This window comes from Rhinolophus hipposideros, assembly GCF_964194185.1.
Source record: "Rhinolophus hipposideros genome assembly, chromosome: 19".
NCBI classification, from domain to species: domain Eukaryota; kingdom Metazoa; phylum Chordata; class Mammalia; order Chiroptera; family Rhinolophidae; genus Rhinolophus; species Rhinolophus hipposideros.
Window position 1 is genome coordinate 47,148,426 of NC_138065.1, and position 18,584 is coordinate 47,167,009.

Below are 18,584 nucleotides of genomic sequence, written 5' to 3' on the forward strand. Positions count from 1 at the left end.
ACCAAGGCAGTCTGACTCCACAGTCCGGATCTTAACATTTGTACTGAAATCGTAACCTCTCTAGGCAGAATTTGCTCCATTGTGAGATGGGAATAATCATAACGCTCCATCATAGGGTTTTCTGAGGGTCGAGTAAGGTCACATGTGAGCCGCACAGAGCAGTCTACACAGCACACGTTAGCTTCATTTGTTTCTTCTCCTCAGACTCATCGTTACTCACACCCCATCCCTTAGTTCTTCATCTTCTTCGTAGCTCTAACGCTGCCTTAGACGTAAGCCTCTTTTCTGTTTTACATAGGGAATAAAAAAGAAACATAATTTCTGTAAAACTGATTTGCATTACAGTAAATATTATTCTCTGGGGTTCTTGGTGACTCGGTAACCAGCAGAGGAGCTAATTTATTATATTAGCAATTTAAACAGGACCTCGGAAGAAAGGGCCCCTGTGATCACTCAGCACTGGGACGATACTAATGAGAAGATTAAAAGAAAGTTCAGCACAAACAGTCCCAGATCATCACGAATGGACCCAAGGATTATTAACAACCACAATTACCTGGAACTACATTATCTGCCTGGTTGGTTATTCTAAAGTCAACTTGTATTGAAGAGATGAGCTTAGAGGGGTTGATAAGTTACTTTGAAGTGGCTGGCAGGGCTCCTTCATAATAAATATCTGGGGAAAGACGAGGGGGTGGCTAAGCCGCCACAATGCCCTTCATCCTAATTCTCACCCAAAAGGGAAAGGAAGCTCTGAGCTCTGGGAGGAATAGCCTCTCCACTGGGCCCCCGGGGCCCATCCTCGCAGGCCCTCTTTGCTGGAACCACTTGCCGACAAAGGGGGCCAGACTCATTCATGCGTTCTAGATAAGTCTTCTGGAAATCAAAACGTCCTTCTGTAGAAGCAGCGTCCATTTCAGGGATCCATCCCTCTAGGGGACAAAGCCCCGGGCTTTTAGGACCCTGGTGATCACCATCCCTTCCCAACCTCCCCTTTGCAAACCTCCAGCCGCCTGCTCTTTGGCTTTGCAGGACTGTGTGCAGGGTGAGATACCCAGGTGCAGGTCTCAGAGGTCGTCCTGCTCCTGCTTTCTCTTGCAGATCCCTCCACTCCACGCTGCGTGCTGCAGGCTCGTGCTGAGAGGATGGGGGCGGACGGGGAAACAGTGGTCCTGAAGAACATGCTCATTGGCGTCAACCTGATCCTTCTGGGCTCCATGCTCCAGCCCTCGGAGTGTCAGCTGGAGGTGCCCACGGAAAGCGTGGAGAGACAGGCAGTGGAGGAGGAGGGAGGAGTCCCCAGCATCACCAACTACAACACGTCCGACAAAGAGCCGCCCGTGGTCTTCAGCCACGTGTACAACATCAACGTGCCCCTGGACAGCCTCTGCTCCTCGGGGCTGGAGGCCTCGGCTGAGCAGGAGGTGAGTGCAGGAGACGAGGCTCCGGCAGAGTACCTGGGCCAGACTTCCGACCCGGAGACCCAGGTCACCTTCACCCACAGGATCAACCTCCCCAAGAAGGCCTGCCCGTGTGCCGGCTCAGCCCAGGTGCTGCAGGAGCTGCTGAGCCGGGTGGAGATGCTGGAGAGAGAGGTGTCAGTGCTGCGGGACCAGTGCAATGGCAACTGCTGCCAAGAAAGTGCGGCCACAGGTAGGGCCGGGGAGCAGGCACTTGCCGTGGGTCTCAGTGGGTCTCAGGGAGGGCTGAGCGGAGAGGGAGAGCCTGTAGCCGCTCCCTCTGGACACCCCCGCCCTCTTCAAGCAGAAGGAAACCAGAGCCCCAGGCTGCAGCTCTCTGATAACACATCCCTAAGATCTAAATGCCACCCTTGGGGTGGGGGGCAGGGAGGACTCAGCACCGCTTGCTTAGCCAGTTTGAAATGCATTAACCTGATTTTGGGGGGATGAGTCAGGTACATCAGTTCAGTACAGCAACTTCTGTGGCGAGCAGGGAATTCGATGTCTGTCTTCATTCACCTTTGGTTTTCACAGGCTGTTGAATTGATATCTATCCGTGTTACCCTGAGGGACTAGAGAATGCAGGCGCTGCATTCACTCAGTCACAGCCTTTCTCCCATCTGAATAGATGATAGTCATCAAGATCCCCGAGTACCTGTCCCCGTCTTCTCCAGGAAGCTGGAAGTTGTGGCCCCTGCCGCCTCCAACAGCACACACACGTACACACATTCACAGAGCTCATTCCACCCCCCAAAAGGCTGAGTGTCCAAGACAAGTATCTCTAGCCTCACCCACCCCTGACTAGTGACACTTATGAGTCACTGTGTGTGACTCTCTGACAGAAGACATTACGTCACCAGAGCCAGACTGCCTGAGTTCAAATCCTGGCTCTGCTACTTACTAGCTTATGACTTAAGCGAGTTCCACACCTGTGCCTTCCTTTCCCTGTTGACAAATGGTAACAGACTGTAATTACAAGGAGTTGATAAATGTAAAAGCATCTCTTCACGTGAAACCCTGGCTTCTGTAAGCCCCACATAAGCAATAGCTGTGACCAGCAGACCCTCAATGAGCAGAAATTGCGTCTGTCCCCTTATGGGGCCATCTTCTCTCACCCAAGAGGTACCTTAGACTCATGCCAACTCATTCCCTAATGAGAAGAGGAATTTGTCTTACTATCTTGGGTTCAAGCTTTCGCTTCTATGGGGTTCCATATCCCCAGGCTTTCCCAGGGATGAAAGCAGAAGGTGGCAGGAATGACATTTTCACAGGGCTCAGAGGACTCACATGTCCAGAGGGATATCACGCAGGTTCGCCCAGAGACACAGTGAGATTAGGGGCAGTCTCTGAGTAGCGAAATATTTCATATTTCTCACCTCTTTCCCCACCTCATAACCAAAACTATAAATAAACAACCTGAAGAAGAGAAGAAAGTCCAGTTTTTCAGACTCCCATTCCTCAGTGATATCTGCCAGGTCAGTTCCTTTTAGGGGTGGCTTTTTATCTGTTTCTTACCTGGCTCCCTGACAGATGTGGAAAATTATACAAGGGAGAGCTATGTTAAACAATGTCAGTGTAGTATCCTTTCAGACCCCAGGGGCTGCGTGAAGTGGCAGAATTAAACAGGGTATAACTTACTGGACTTCATGTCCCCAGGGCCAAGTGCAGAGAAGGATGCCAAGCAGGTACTGGATTTGCGTCTGCTTAATACGTGTGTGTGATTCATGTTAGCCAGATAAATTCACCACTGTAGTTCTAGAGCGGTAAGGGCTAGGACAGAGGTATGCATTGAATCCTGAAAAGATCCCAGCAAACAGTCTCTCAAGGAGACTGAGTTTCCAGGAAGCCTTTGTGGTGACCCTGGTGCTGAGTTGTGATGAATGAGCAGAGTTCCACGGCAGGAAGGAGAGGGAGTAAGATGGGTCTATACGACCTTGCCCTGAATAGCAGGCTCAGCGCTCAGCCTCCATCCCCTCGGGGCCCCTTCTGTCCCCACAGCACCTGCTGTCTTTGTCAGGGGCTGTCCTTGGGCTGTGGGGACCTCCTTGGCTTGCCTGGAAAGAGAATGGAAGAGCCTGAGCACGTATACCCCCAGGGACAGCTTTTAGCCCAGGGTCATGTGTGACCTGCTCTCTGACCAGAGCATCCTGCAAGATGGAACCCACATTACCCCCCCAGGACTTGGTGTGCTAATGCAGCCTGAGTTGGGCTTCTTCCCTCCCCTGGTCTTCCCCTGTCCCCAACCCGTTTCTCCTGCGAGCACTTGACTCCTCTCCTAAAGGCTCCTCCTCGGGAACCCAAGCTGAGACACACTGAGGGGGAGCTCTTGACGACAAGCGACCCGATCCCATCCATCCTCGCCCACAGCACTGTGCGAGGCACAGACAACACGCCAGGGGAAATGGTTATGAGACTGATTACACAGGCTGAGCTTAACTCTCAGCAACGTAAATCTGATCAGAGAGGTCTCTCCCCACCCCTCCCCATGCACCGTCGACAGGAGGTGCCACTGCTGCCCTCTGACCTTCTCCTTGACCTTTCCAGGACAGCTGGACTATATCCCTCACTGCAGTGGCCACGGCAACTTTAGCTTCAAGTCCTGTGGCTGCATCTGCCATGAAGGCTGGTTTGGCAAGAACTGCTCAGAGCCCTACTGCCCCCTGGGCTGCTCCAGCCGGGGCGTGTGCGTGGATGGCCAATGCGTCTGCGACAGTGAATACAGTGGTGATGACTGCTCTGAACTCCGGTGCCCGAACGACTGCAGCTCCCGGGGGCTCTGCGTGGATGGGGAGTGTGTCTGTGAAGAGCCCTACGCGGGCGAGGACTGCAGCGAGCTGAGGTGCCCCGGGGACTGTTCAGGGAAAGGGACATGCGACAATGGTACCTGCTTATGCCAGGAGGGCTACGTTGGTGAGGACTGCAGCCAGCAGCGGTGTCTGAACGCATGCAGTGGGCGAGGACACTGCCAGGAGGGGCTTTGCTTCTGCGAAGAGGGCTTCCAGGGCCCCGACTGCTCGGCAGGTAGGAAGGGAAGCTCCGTGGGGCATTTGGCCGGGGTGGTCCAGCAAGCTAACTGGAAGGGGAAAGTGAGATGGAGGGAAGGTGAAGTTTAGGGAAAATGATTCCCAATTCGGTTGTGTTCATTTGCTTCCCAAGAGAGCTGATTTCTTGAGGCCATCACAATTGAGGAGGCCGATTTAAGGGGGGAAAGGGCGGAAACCAGAAAAGGTCAAGTTCAGGATGAAAGATGGCTCTTACCCTTGGACTGGAGCAAAGGCAATGGTAATGGTGACAGCATCCCACTGTCCTTGAGGTAGAGGAAAGCCATGGGGCCACTTTAGGCCAGGCCACTCTACCTCAGAGGGCATCCAAGAGCTCGCCAGGCTCCAAAACACCCCCTTTGCTTGGCCTCATGTCCCGGACATGTCTTTTTACAATGCCGCCATGTGAGAAAGCGCTTAGTCTGTGCTTACCAGACTAACCAGCCCCTCTGGTAATTTTGGAGCTTACATATTGCAAAGTGGTGATCATTTATGAAATGTTCTAGCGTCTGCATGGAAAAAAGCATTTGTACGCAAGGAATTAAGTGTAAATGGGAATAAAGCACTAAAGGCAACGTGCAACAACTCACATTTGTACCAATTAGTACAGAATATGAAAGGCTGTGAGTCACTTTGTCCAGGCGTCACATAGTAAAATGGAACCAACCCCATATACACGAGTAGTATACACCATGGAAACCAAAATAAAGGCAATGTCCTGAAATGAAGATCTAAATCCAGCAGTGGGAAAAATACCAACTTCTCCTTGGAGACGACTTCTTTTTGCCTGAAGAAAGATGATTTTCATCACCTCACTATTACCGCTCTCCTCTTCTGATGAAATGAGTGACTCTTGCTGTTACATCTGGGTGTGTTTTCAACAGTACAGATTAAGCACCTGACCGTGATCCTTTCCATTGATAGTTCAATTTGTACCCGTGGGCTCAGGGTGCCCCTGGGGGAAGATTTAAAATTTAAAAATAACAACCAACAAATATTTTTAAACCTCCTGACGGGTTGATTCTAGGAATTTTTCTGACCAGCCTCTGACCTAGGTTTACGGGAGAAAGCCTAGGAGGTCTCTGGCTTTCGTCAGTGGTTCACACCTGGATAATAGACCAGTTAGACAAGGTTCCTGCACCTGTGACTTCATCTTAAATTCTTTCCAAAGATCAATGGCAATAGCAACAACAAAAAAAGAAAATCCCACAAACGTACAATAATGTACTGCTTAGGGGAAAAATAGTCTCATGTTCCCTCATTTTATTTCAGATTCAATTATTTCACTGAGCCGCCTAATTTTGTTTACTGAATTGAAAAATCTTTCTAAAAATATGCTGAGGCATTACATCAATTTTTCTGCAGGAAAATTCAAGCAGAAGTTAAGCCTCGATGTTTCTGAATGTAAAGCCACTAGGCAGTTGCTGGGGGAGGGGAGGCTGGAGTGTGGTCCTAGTTCCTGCCCACAGGACAGGCTCCTTGGGGCCCCATCAGAGGATGCCAGTGCTCAGCGGTTCCACTGGAACTGCTGCTACCTATGGCTATTCGATAGTCCACATGCTTCGGAATAGAATTGATCTCTTTTGGGCTGGACATACCTGTAATGTTCTTGACCCTGCTTTTCTACAGGGACAGGTCCCTTTGCAGACAGAATTTTAACCTGATCCAGGGTCCAGCCTGAACTGGAGAGAAACCATGCTGGTCACTCAAGGAAGACTCAGCAGCTGTCAGCACAACTACAACTAGACTGAGTCCAAACCATGAACACAGGTTCCCTCCAACACGTTCCCTCTGTGCTGTTCGAGGAAGACTTCTAGAGGCCCAGATAAATTACTTTCCAGGTTCCCAAAGCATGTGAGGAAGGACAGTTACATAATCTCCATCTGTTTCTATAGCAACCCTGGAGCCACCACTCATTGCAGGAGGTAGTGCTCTCAATGCCTGCCTTTTAAACCAAATGCCACGGGTCGCTTCCAGAGAAGTATCTAGGTCATTATCTAAAGTGCTACTTTGCTTGCTCTTTGTGAAAAGGCTGTAGGCGAGGGGGCTATTTGTCCACTGTTGGACATTTCTGACCAGGTGCATACACGACAGTGTTACTGCTGTTCTCGCCAACGGGAGTGAGGAGAGAAGAGAGAAGAGTGAGGAAGATGAAAACATGGAGAGCCACAAAATGTACTGCCTTGTAGGTCATTCTTTCCTCTCTGGAAAGGGGGTGGAAAATAGCTGCCCATTGTGTGGATTTCATTCTCAGGCCCCCTGGGCAGCTGGAGCCTGAATACAAGGTCACCGTGTTTGACTCCTGGCCTTGATCTTTGTTCATAGTGTGTCTTGGGATGAAATCTCAACCTTTCTGCCTCTGTTCTCTGGCTGTATGAAGATAATAGGACCAAAAAAAAAGTTCATGAATATGGGCACTTAAAACAGACCGTAGAAAGAAGCTACTCTGGGCTTCTCATTTCACAAATTTAAAGAGCAGCAGCCCAGAGACCAGAAAGATGTTTCCAGAGCCAGACAGCTAATTAATGGTGGAGCAAGAATGAGAACCCTGGTCTCCTACCAACTTCTAGCACTCTTTAATCCTCTCCAGGATGCTAAGTAAAATTAAAAAATGTAAAAGTCACATACACAAAGAAATAGTCTTTTGATATGAAAGTCAAGCCCTGTCAAATGATTTAAAAATGAAATTAGATGTTGGAGATGGGAAGAGAAGCACATTAAACCAGTTGTCCATTCCTACCCCCAGCGAGGGAGGTAGTGCGGATGCTGGCCAGTGAGCTGGCCGAAACTCCCAGTGAGTCAACGGGATAAAAGAACCACCAGAGCAGGAACTTGAAACAATCCAGAAAACTGTTCCTTGGACTTCAGTCAGACCTGTGGGGATTCATGAACGTCAGCCTCTGCCTCTGCCAGCACTGCATCCAGCCCAACCTTTGGCACCTGAAATCACTCGCTCCTTGGAGCAAAACCCTGCATGGAACTAATTCTAACTGTTCTCACCACAAATGTGCCAAAGTGGTGCAAGCCTACCAAGTAAACAGCATGGCTTCCTTGCAGATAAGCGACTTCAACAGTTCCTGAAGCCCAGTGGCTCCCTTTTGAACTGCCTGCTCTTCCCCAAGTTTCAAAGTGGGAACCCCAGAAAGGAAGGCTAAGTTTACTTCGCACCCACCCTAAGTTCCCTGGATCGAGGCATAGGACTCTTTTACAGTCTGCTTTCTACTTCAGCGTCACTTTGTTGTGAAAGAATGACTGACACCCAACGTACACAGCTGCTGCTCGATTATTGGGCAAGTGGTGATGGTTTCCTCCGTGGGGCTGTCACTCTCCAGAGGACTTCTGCCAGGAATGACACTTCCTCCTTTCAGAAGTGAAGGCAGGGGCACCACCAACCTCAGGTCTCAAGGTAGAACTTTGCCAAGTTAAGTGGGCGAGATAAAAAATCCTCCCGCGCCTCTTTTTTACTTTAAATTCCTAAAATGCTCAGCGCGGCGCATCCCCTATTGTCATTATTAGTTTGATTTCCTGGAAGAAGGAACCCAAAAGGAATACTGGCTTGTCCCAAATGCCCCCTGGGTTGTTGGTCACTTGAAATTTGGAAGGACAATTTCTGTCACTCTGACAGGAGAAGTCCTACACAGGAAGCCTGGAATCGGTGTGCTGAGTCACAGGAGACAAGCACCAGAGAACCTTTTTGAAAAGAAAGTTTTACCTCTAGCAGAAGCACCAGTCTGGAAGTCACCTCCTAAAAGACTCTGAATTATTCTCTAATCCAGTTTCCCTTTGAGGGCTGTGTGTACATGAAAAAAAGGCATGTGGCACAATGTGTAATCCATTTGACAAACTACAGGGGAAAGAACATAAAGTATAGAAGATCTGTGTTTGAGAATCAGTTCTGTTATGACCCAATTCCCTGACTTTTGGTGAGGGTCTCAGTTTCTCCATCTGCAAAATTGGGATCCTGATATCTACCCCATGGACGTCATCGGGCTTCTATTAAAGGATTTTTTTTTAATTCTAGTTGAATGGTATGTCTGAACATGTTTTATAGATTGTGAAATGCTATGCAAATGTAAAGTGGTGTTGTTTACTGGATAAGAGGTTCTAGACTCGTTCTGCCTGGTTCAAACCCTAGCGTATGTGTTGCTGCCTATGTAAACCAGTTTCCTGACCTATAGAATAGGAGTCGTAATACCTATCTCAGGGCATCGGTGAGAGGATGAAATGAGATAAGCCATGGAAGACTGTCTGGCATTGTGCCTGATGCATAATAAATACTCACTATAATCATACTGACAGGTTCTGTTTTATATGCAGTTTTCTGGCTATCCCAAAATTCTTAGTGCGTTCAGAGCTTTAATAATGGCAGAATTAGAAACTATATAAGCTTATAAATTATCTTTTGAAAGTTTATTTACATTTCATTTACAGTTATTTAGTTTTACACATTTAAAAATTATATTTCACATTTTTTCTTTCGGTCACCATTTGCCATCTTCAATCAGAGGAAGCACGGCTATCTAGGCTGTTTTATACGATGAACAGTTCTGGGCAAAAGCAGGCGAAGCAATTGCCTACCATTGCAAATATATGTCCCTAAATGCCGTCCCCTGAGTCTGAGCTCCTCATTTCTGCTGCTGACAGAGAACAGGCATCCTCCACCCCCATGTCCCATGCGCAGCAGCTGGCTCTGCCCTACGCTCTTGCAAAGCTGGAAGAGTGAAAATTCTCAGAGGAGAAATTCTAAACCAAAGGCAACATTTAAACTAACCATGCCTGCTCTACATATAAATTGATAAACTAATTATGCCGATTTAAATATTGGCCCGATCTTTGATTCAATCTATATGCAGGATCAATTACAGGCACACTGGAGTTTGCCTCCTAATTGGTCTTCAAGGTTCAATTATTAAATACCACACTTCAGGTGAATCTTCCCTTCCCAAGAGAACCATACATGAAAGGCGATATCAAGGAGGTTTCATCTATGGCAATTCTTTGAATAGCATTTGAAAAGTAGAACAAGGGAGAAGAGCAAAGCCCTCAAGAATGTTTCTTTATCGTCATCCCCAAGATCAAGGCTAATAAAAATTAGTTTAACACAAGTTTCATTTCTTTCAAAATTTAAACAATCTCCTTTTAACAGAGAAAAGGATACAACAAAGTGTTATTGAATATCTTCAGCAGTCCATGATATCCAGGACTCACTGTTTTGGCTTCTATTTTCCACGATAATTAGGAATAAGCCTTTATTTCCACTTGCAAAATCAAATATTGGCTCCCAGGGTAATCTGGTGACAATTATTTATTAAACTACCAAAAATGTTGGCCAGAGATATGCTGTTAAATAGCTAACTAGCTCCCTGTGGGGAAAAAAGAACCAGCGCTGCTTTGTAGCATTTGCCAATTCCATGGTGTAAACACTCCCTTTGTGACTAATTCCACAGTACCAACATGAGGCCACTAAAGCTGGAGTTGGCAATAGCTATTCAGTCAAACACAATCCTATAGTATTTCCACCAGAGAGACACAACCCACATAAATTACCTTAAGGGTACAGATAAAGGGAGGAGGTTTGAGTATTTATTAGCTTTGTTTTTAATTAATTTACCCACTTGTGAGTTTATGAAATTTTATCTTTCATCATGGCTGTATTTAACAACTGTCTTGCAAAATTCCTGAACATTTGACAACCAACTTTCACGAGCCAGTAGGAGCGGGCTCCAGCAGCCCGCTAACTCAGGGCACTCTGGAGATGGGAGACCTGAGCACAGAAGGAGGAGAACCTGCCCACGAAGCGGGTTACCAACCTCCCACAGCCACTGAGCTGAGCAGCACATGCAGACAGGGCACGCGGGTGAGACGTGAGGCAGACGTTGAGTTGAGGATGGGGAAGGCGGTCCTCTGAGCTCATGCTGTCTGTGTATTGCCTCCCGGTAGCTGCCCCTCCAGAGGACTTGCGAGTGGCTGGTATCAGCGACAGGTCCATTGAGCTGGAATGGGACGGGCCGATGGCAGTGACGGAATATGTGATCTCTTACCAGCCGACGGCCCCGGGGGGCCTCCAGCTCCAGCAGCGGGTGCCTGGAGATTGGAGTGGTGTCACCGTCACAGAGCTGGAGCCAGGTCTCACCTACAACATCAGCGTCTATGCTGTCATTAGCAACATCCACAGCGTTCCCATCACTGCCAAGGTGGCCACCCGTACGTACCATGTCCCCACCCTGCTTCATTGTTCTTTTCTCCTACATGAGATCATGGGCATTCATAATAATACACAGTGTCTTTTCATCATTCTCCGGGGATGCCTGCAGGAATCACTGCTCTTGAGGGTCAGGGCTTCCGCCATGGCCCACTTAGGAAAGGGGACAGCCTTAAACAGGCACTTCTGATTAAGAGCGTTTCCAGATTCAGTCGGCTCCCATCAGTGCTAGAACCAAAGGACAAAAAGTACTTTGATGACTGAGTTCTGACTTGTTATAAGCTAGAATCTGATTGGAAGTCAAGGAAAGTATGAGAATTACACAGACTTTGAATCGAGTTCGAGTTTCAAAACCAGATGTGAAATAGGAAGTATCATATGAAAGGGCTAAATGGTAGGTTACAGATGGTGAGTATATAGCAGAGTGGGACAAATCTTATGTAAAACCACAGCCGAAAACACCCGCTTCTCATCGAGAGGGGGCATAATTTCTTGCCGGTCTTTGGTTTTGCAAAATATCTTGATAGTTCACTTTGGTTATGAAAGTTGAGGCTTTAGAATATAGATTAGAAAAACTCAATGGGGAGAAAAAGAAAGCGAGACTGAGACAGAAACAGAGGGCAAGCTCAACTGCTCACCATGAGAAATGGACTTTTTTCTTTCAGACAGGGAAATACTCCCACAGGTGTGTATCCATATATTGTGTGTTTATTTAAGCATAGAGAAATTTTAAACGGTTGCATATCAACTATTACAATTGACTACATGAAGGAGTAAACTAGGAAGGCACTGTTCTTTTCTTTTTCTCTTCAACCATCTTTTCTGACACCACTTACTTCTCCAACTCTCGGATGCCAACAGTTCAAATCAATTCTGACACTACTTACCTGGAGTGAGTGTCAGATCCCACAAATTTAGGCCGCAGTCTCACAGGACTGCCCCCACTTCAGGTACCCGTCACAAGTCCCAGGTTGTCACCAGTACTTCTGACCCACTGGCTATAAATTCAAGGGGTTCCCGTAATCCCTTTAGATTGGATGATTCATTAGAACAACTCACAGAATTCAGGGACATGCTTGACTTAACTGTTCCTGGCTTATTATAAAGCATACAAAGCAGGAACAGCCAGGTGGACGAGATACACAAGGCAAGGTGTAGGCGGAGGGGCGAGAAGCTTCCATGCCCTCTCTGAGCACAACCCCTAGCCATGGCTTGGTTTTTCTGGAGACGATCGAGGACCCCCAGCCAACAGTTATCTCATAATCGTAAAAAAGACACTCATTATTCCAGAGATTCCGAGGGCTTTAGGCGCTGTGTGCCAGGAACCAGGGACGAAGACCAAATATTTATTTTAATTATATCACAAAAATTATATCACACAGAGATTTTTAGCAGCAGCAGGGAACTAGGACAAGAAGTGACCATGAGAAATAAGTCCCGGGTCAGTCAATGAGACTTATCACCAAATATGGGATAAGAGACTGGAGCCCATATTACGTAGATCTCAAATGACAAGATGGCATTCGTGTGACAAATGCCATGAAAGTTCAAAAAAGGGGGAGGTCAAAGTAAGAAGAGTTGGCTTGGAGGCTTCACAGAGACCCAAGGGCTTGACCTGAGCTTTGAACGATGCAAGAATAGGGACAGGCAGAGGGGACAGGATTTAAGAAGTCATCTTGTCCCCTTGCTTTTCAGATGACAAATACCCAGTTAGCATATTGGACTCTTCCTATGAATGCTGACTCTGTTAATATGCCTATAATTATCTCTGTTTATATTTGACCTTTTTTTTTTTTCAATTCCTCCGGTGCCTGAGAACTAGTTTTAAATATCTGCAGTGATTGTGGAGAGGCAGGTCACCATCTGCCACTTTCCCCACCTTGCTCGAGATGAGTCACCACAGCAAGCACCTGGCCTGGCTCCCAAGTGTCTTCTCTTTGATCCATGAGCACATGCAATGATGAGGTTTCCATCTCCTGTGTCATTTCCGATGCCAATTCAGGGCATCCCCTCAGGCAGGCTCCCAGGTGACAAGGACAATTCATGTAAGCTCACCTGACATGCCTTCATGTGGGCTCAGAATCAGCCCCGCCTTCCCACCAGGAAGTGTGAGGAAGCTTCCGCACAACAAGAATGAGACTCTGTCTGTTTTTTCAGTGGGAATATCCCAAGGGAAGCAAAGCTAAGATGGGAGCAGGCTCCCCCCAGAACTGAGAAAAGTCACACTGGCGTATTTCAGGGCCAGTACTTCCACGTCACTAGACCTGTCCGCGCGTGTGTGTGTGTGTGTGTGTGTGTGTGTGTGTGTGTGTGAGAAAGAGAGACAAAGAGACAAAGAGAGAGAGAGAGAGAGGGAGAGAGAGAGGGAGAGAGAAGAAGAAAGAGATTAAAAGAGGAAGAAAATAACAAAATAAGGGAGGCAAAGGTGAGTGAGGGAGAGAAGAGAGAAATAATAAAGGAACAATTGGAGAAAAGGAGAGAATCAAATGAGAACAAAAACCCTGCTGTTGTCCTTTGTAAGTGCCTATGCTTTGCTCATGGACAAGAAATGGAAATCAGACCATCCAAGACTTGATGGTTTGAGCTAAAGAAAATACTCTTACTGCCCATCAGAAGATCCAGGTTTCTATTCTGAAGTGGGCTTGTTCCACATCTTTAGCCAACTCTCTGTGCTTCCCTTTTCCTGGGTATGAAATGGGAATGCTGATGTTCGCCATTGTATTGCTTCTCAGGAATCCGTAAGGCCTCCAAAGACAGCATTCGATTTCTCCAAAAAAAGGGCATTAGGTTAAGTTCTAAGATTTACCACACTAGTAAGGAAAGTGTGACTTATGTATTTTCATATTAACCTATTAGGTAATTGAAAGCATTAAAAGTATTGATTAGCTTGTTAGTTATGTTTACTCAACACTTTGTACAAGGTCACCATGGAGTGGGCCAACCCTGCATCTGGGACCCACCATGTATGTAGTAAGACAGGGCTCATCCACCTCATCCATGGCATGGAGGGTGTGCCCTCGGCCAAAGCCCAGGTAGTGCTGTCCCTGCCAAGGAAGCCGTGACACGGTCTTCCACCATGCTGTGTTCCAGATCTCTCTACTCCTCAAGGCCTACGGTTCAAGACCATCACAGAGACCACCGTGGAGGTGCAGTGGGAGCCCTTCTCTTTCTCCTTCGATGGATGGGAGATCAGCTTCATTCCAAAGGTAAGGCCCACTGCCAGACTGCTAAACAGCCTCGTTTGGAGGATTTCTACCCTCAGCGTGAAATTGGGCAGCAAAGAAAGCACTGCCCGATCTCTCTCTCTCTCTCTCTCTCTCTCTCTCTCTCTCTCTCTCTCTCTCTCTCTCTCCCACTCAGGACACAAAGGGGCATTGTGTGGGTGTCTGGGCTAGAGAATATTCCTTTCACAACCTGTGGTGAGAACCCCGCGACACACATACTGGCCTTAGGTGACAGGATGTGGGAAGCAGCAGCCACCATCCCCAGCTCTCTGCTCAGGAAGCTCTAGTGTTTAGCAAGCTGTGATTTTCAGCGAGTCTGATAACCAGACCTTCAAAAAGCTGGGGCTTCTCTTTAGGACCTAAGGGAAGCCACACTGAACTCATCACGTGATCAGCTCTCAACTTCCTTCTGTGCAGACACATGCACCAAAAGTCAGCTTACGTGGCTTCAGTCTCTACAGGTTAGAAGATTAACGCAAAAACACCTTTTATAACCTGTTCATTGAGAAAAATTTTTCTTCAACCAATTCACATTGTTGGCCTTTGAGTTAAAAGTATCCTAAGATTCCTTTCTATTCTTCAAAGTAGTATTAACCTAAAACTATTGTTTCCAGAGGTACTTGACTAGTTCTAGTTTTCCAGGACCTGTTGACCCTACTGATGTTTTCCCCAACTCTGTCACTCATGGGGGTATAATGTCTTCTCATACTCCTTCCCTCTGTCTTCATCTTTCAATATCAAAGAGCATGTCTTCAGTCATTCATCAGACTTAACGATACATGACACATTTTTGGCCAGTAAGACTGTGACGACACGCTTCTTAGAGGCATGGACGGTTGGAGCTACGAAAGACCTTCTAGTTCACGGAGTACAACCCTTCATTTTATATCAAGTTTGTGTAGTCTATAGAGACTAAGACTCTGCAAACTTAAATGACATCAGGCAGCTAGTTGATGGCAGCTAGTTCAAACAACCACCTGGGAGTCCACTTCCTGTTCCAGGCCTCTGTCCACTAAGCCAGGATGTCCCCTCACCCCCACTTATGTGGATACAGTCATGTCATCACATGCTACATACATCTAAACAGACATTCTATACAAATACTTTATCATATGTCTTATTGGTACTGACATGATCAGTAAAGTATGGCAGGCAAGTGGGTTTATAACAATTCGAAGAGAACCATGTCACCCTACTGCTCAGGCAGAAAAAACAATGCAGCTTTGCCTGCTTTATGTCTAACGTACAAATAAGAGGGGTTGGCTAGGGCATGCCAAGGTCAAATACACGGCCACATAGAATACCGGTGTGATCTGTAGGTTGAGGCCACTGGGGGGCATTTGTCACACTGATTTATAAGCGTATGGCTCCGAATTACATATCGGGCATTCCAAAGGACAGGAGAGAAGGGCAGTGCCACAGAGTTCTCTTTGTCTCCTCCATTTCCAAGGACATACATAGAAAATGTATAATAATAGACAGACAGATAGGTAGGTGGGTAGGTTGGTAGGTAATATAACATCATCACATTGATCTTCCTCATTTCTCTTCCCCCGATTTGTCTCTTTCCTTTCTCCTTTGTATTATTCTTTGTTCCATGCTTCCTTTTTCTCGTCTCTGTACTTCATAGTTGGTTGTGTCACTGACTCCTAACTCATCTGGGTGAAAGGGAAATAAGACATTGACAAATTTGTACCCAGTGTAACACCATGAGAAACTCCAGACATAGCAAAATAATAGCCCTGGCTCATTCAAAAACGGGAATGTCTTAGTTTGGAAAATGCTGTGTTTGTACACGGAGATGTTTACACACACACACACACACACACACACACACACACACACACCTCTACTCTTCTAAATAGCCAAGGACATGCTCATCATGATAAATGCCCAAAAATCTGATGGATATTAACTGTAACCATGAAACATTTTATTTATGGCAAGAGCCAATTCACATCACCTGATGACTAATTTTTATTGGACAACTCGATAGACTCAGGAAAGGCCAAAGAAGTGTTCTTGAAAATTGGTTTTCTCCATTTGCCAAATCCTCACAGAGTGGTGGCCTTCTTACTGAGCCTGCCGGGAGTTGTTCCTGGCCCCAGACACCCAGCTCTCAGCATGGAGGGAAAAGGAGTAGTCCCCATTTCTAATTCACAATTTGCAAACAGTGGAACACCTTTCTCTGCCAGTGATTGTCTCTTTTGCTTTCTCTGCTTCTCCCTTCCCCCCACCCTCCAGAACAATGAAGGAGGGGTAATCGCCCAGCTCCCCAGTGATGTTACATCCTTCAACCAGACAGGACTGAAGCCTGGGGAGGAGTACACTGTCAATGTGGTAGCATTGAAAGAACAAGCCCGGAGCCCTCCCACGTCAGCCAGCATCTCTACCGGTGAGTGCCTCCAACCTCCCTCCCTGTGGTACCCATCCCGTCACCCAGGGGAGAGAGCTGCAGACTCACCCGAGAAATAGGCAGACAACGGGGTGCTAAGACTTCTCCCGGAGCTGAGAACCATTTTGGTACCTGGAGATGGAGCTACTCTACCAGATTCTAAGGTGAACATCTTCTGTATTGCTTCTCCTGGCAAGTACAGAAATCTGGCAGAGAATTCTCTGGGGAAAATTCTTGATTAAGCTTTCCAGTTGTATTTCTTGTGATCTTACTTATCAGGAGCCCTCCTTTGTCAGCCCCTAGTATCTTGAGCTTTGGAGCCAGCAAGGGCTGACTCACTCTTACCCACTGTGAGATTTGAAGAAAGTCATCCAACACTTCCCAAGCCTTCATTCACTTTAAGATGATTAGCAATAATACTTCCTTTCTGGAGTTGACAGGAGGATACGATGAAGCACGGGAAGTGACTAGCATTGTGTGGCCAAGAGTCCGTGCTCAGTACCTGGTACACACACACAGACTCAGAGAACACACTTGGAAGTGAAAGCCTAGAGCACACGTCGTTTAAAACCAGTAGTGTCGGCTGGGTCTCTGTTCAAGGTGATGCCTTCAGTTGATTACTCTTTCATCCCCACGGTTCGTCTCATGTGAGATCATATTTCTAGGTTTGATTCATTAACTGTGTGGTGTTTTGCCATAGCGTTTCCTTGGTTGACAAAGGCTGTTCAACTTGAATGCTGTACATTAGCCATGGTGAGGCGCGTCTGGATGCCCTCACGACACACTTTTCACAAGTTATAAATCTCATCTGGTATCATTCTCGGTTCTCATTTTATGGATGGGAGGGCTGAGAATCGAAGGTTACGCAACTTTCCGTGTCAGTCACGGAGATATGTGAATATGGGTACAGCTTTATTTTTCATAAACAGCAATTGACACCTAAGAAAGCCAGTCATGGGTCGAGGACAAAGGCCGAGTTGGCCGGAAAAGGGAAGCACAGCACTGGGTCATGAGACGTGTTTGGATAAATGAGTCATACTTTGCTCATTGGATCCAAACTAAACAGCATCAGGTGCTGAGGCTTATGGTCAATCTAGAAAACATTGGTTTAAAACTCTCGTGGTATTAGATTATGTTTCACGAAAGCACTGGGGTTCCATGGCTGGGCCCTGAGGCGAAGACGAAGTGGACATCCAGGCCTCTAATTACTCCCACTTCCATGCCCATCTCACCCTTCAACTAAAGCAGCTCCATTTTTATCTGTTTTACACTTTACACGCTCATTTAAGATTTTGTTCTTAAAAAAAAGAATATTATCATCCCAAGAAAGGCTTTAAAACCAGTGTTCTAATCCAAATATGTGTTAGAAGCAACCCCAGAGCCATAAAACCTAAAAGTTTTCTGTAGGACTTTCTGCAGATGCTAGGGGCTTTGCTCCCCAAGGTTATCCCCCAAGAGCTGATATCTCATAACATGTATATTCTCTCCTCCTTTGATATGAAATGTTTCAAGGTCCCCAAGTCCTTCTGGGAATTTGATATTCAGAAAGCATTACTAGAAATCCAAAGGCTAGAAGAAAGAGATGGTTTGTAAGAGGGCAGAGAAGAACACTGCAGTTGTAGAATGTTTTTCTTCCAAAGTATTGACAGCTCTTAGAAAAGATAGCCCAACCCGACCTTAGTCGTCTACTCAAACCACATTTTTTATGACTTTTGCAGTATTATTTGGTTTGGAAGTTTCTTAAGACGAAAATTCAAAAGTCCAGATCTAGAAATTTGTGGTCAAGCTAGGGAGAATTATTTTTCCAATTAAGAAAAAATGTCCCAGTTAATATGTTGGCATTGTGTACCGAGACATGAAGAAATGGAAAGAAGAATATTTATTCCATTTTGCTTTTTGAGGAGGACTTGTGTTTGTTTAGAAATTAGGGCCTAAGTTGAAAGCAAGCTGATACCTCCTTGACTGGAATGGAATATCTCAACTAAGTGGCCAACCCAAGGGCAGAATCCAAGAGTGGCCGCAGAAAAGATGGTTGGCTCCCAACCCTGTCTGCTGTTTTTAGAAAACAATTGTTTAATTCTTTCCTTCTGCTAAGGTCTGACCTACACCAACCGCCTTCTATGAAGCTCTGAGTCCTCATCAGGCTCTCAGACTGGCTTCTTCCAGGCAGGTCATTTGGGGCATACAAATTACAAGACTTCCTGCACCTGGAACTATCTTTTACACAATCATGTTCTAATATGGGCAATCCATTAATACTAG

General features: G+C 46.6%; 1 protein-coding gene across 8 annotated transcripts in view; it reads left to right on the plus strand.

Moving 5' to 3' along the window:
* Window positions 1-18,584, plus strand: part of TNR (tenascin R) — a 417,504-nt gene that overhangs the window by 296,786 nt on the left and 102,134 nt on the right. For 7 of the 8 annotated variants that reach the window (XR_013991784.1, XR_013991785.1, XR_013991786.1 and 4 more), the window contains 5 exons: window positions 1,102-1,653; window positions 4,005-4,481; window positions 10,442-10,705; window positions 13,794-13,909; window positions 16,172-16,322. Coding sequence is in view for 3 of the 8 variants with exons in the window: in XM_081026706.1 (XP_080882832.1) it covers window positions 1,146-1,653; window positions 4,005-4,481; window positions 10,442-10,705; window positions 13,794-13,909; window positions 16,172-16,322 (1,516 nt within the window). In the remaining 5 variants the exon portion in view is untranslated. The remainder of the gene's footprint in view (window positions 1-1,101; window positions 1,654-4,004; window positions 4,482-10,441; window positions 10,706-13,793; window positions 13,910-16,171; window positions 16,323-18,584) is intronic. The other variant, XM_081026707.1, reaches the window with a different exon arrangement.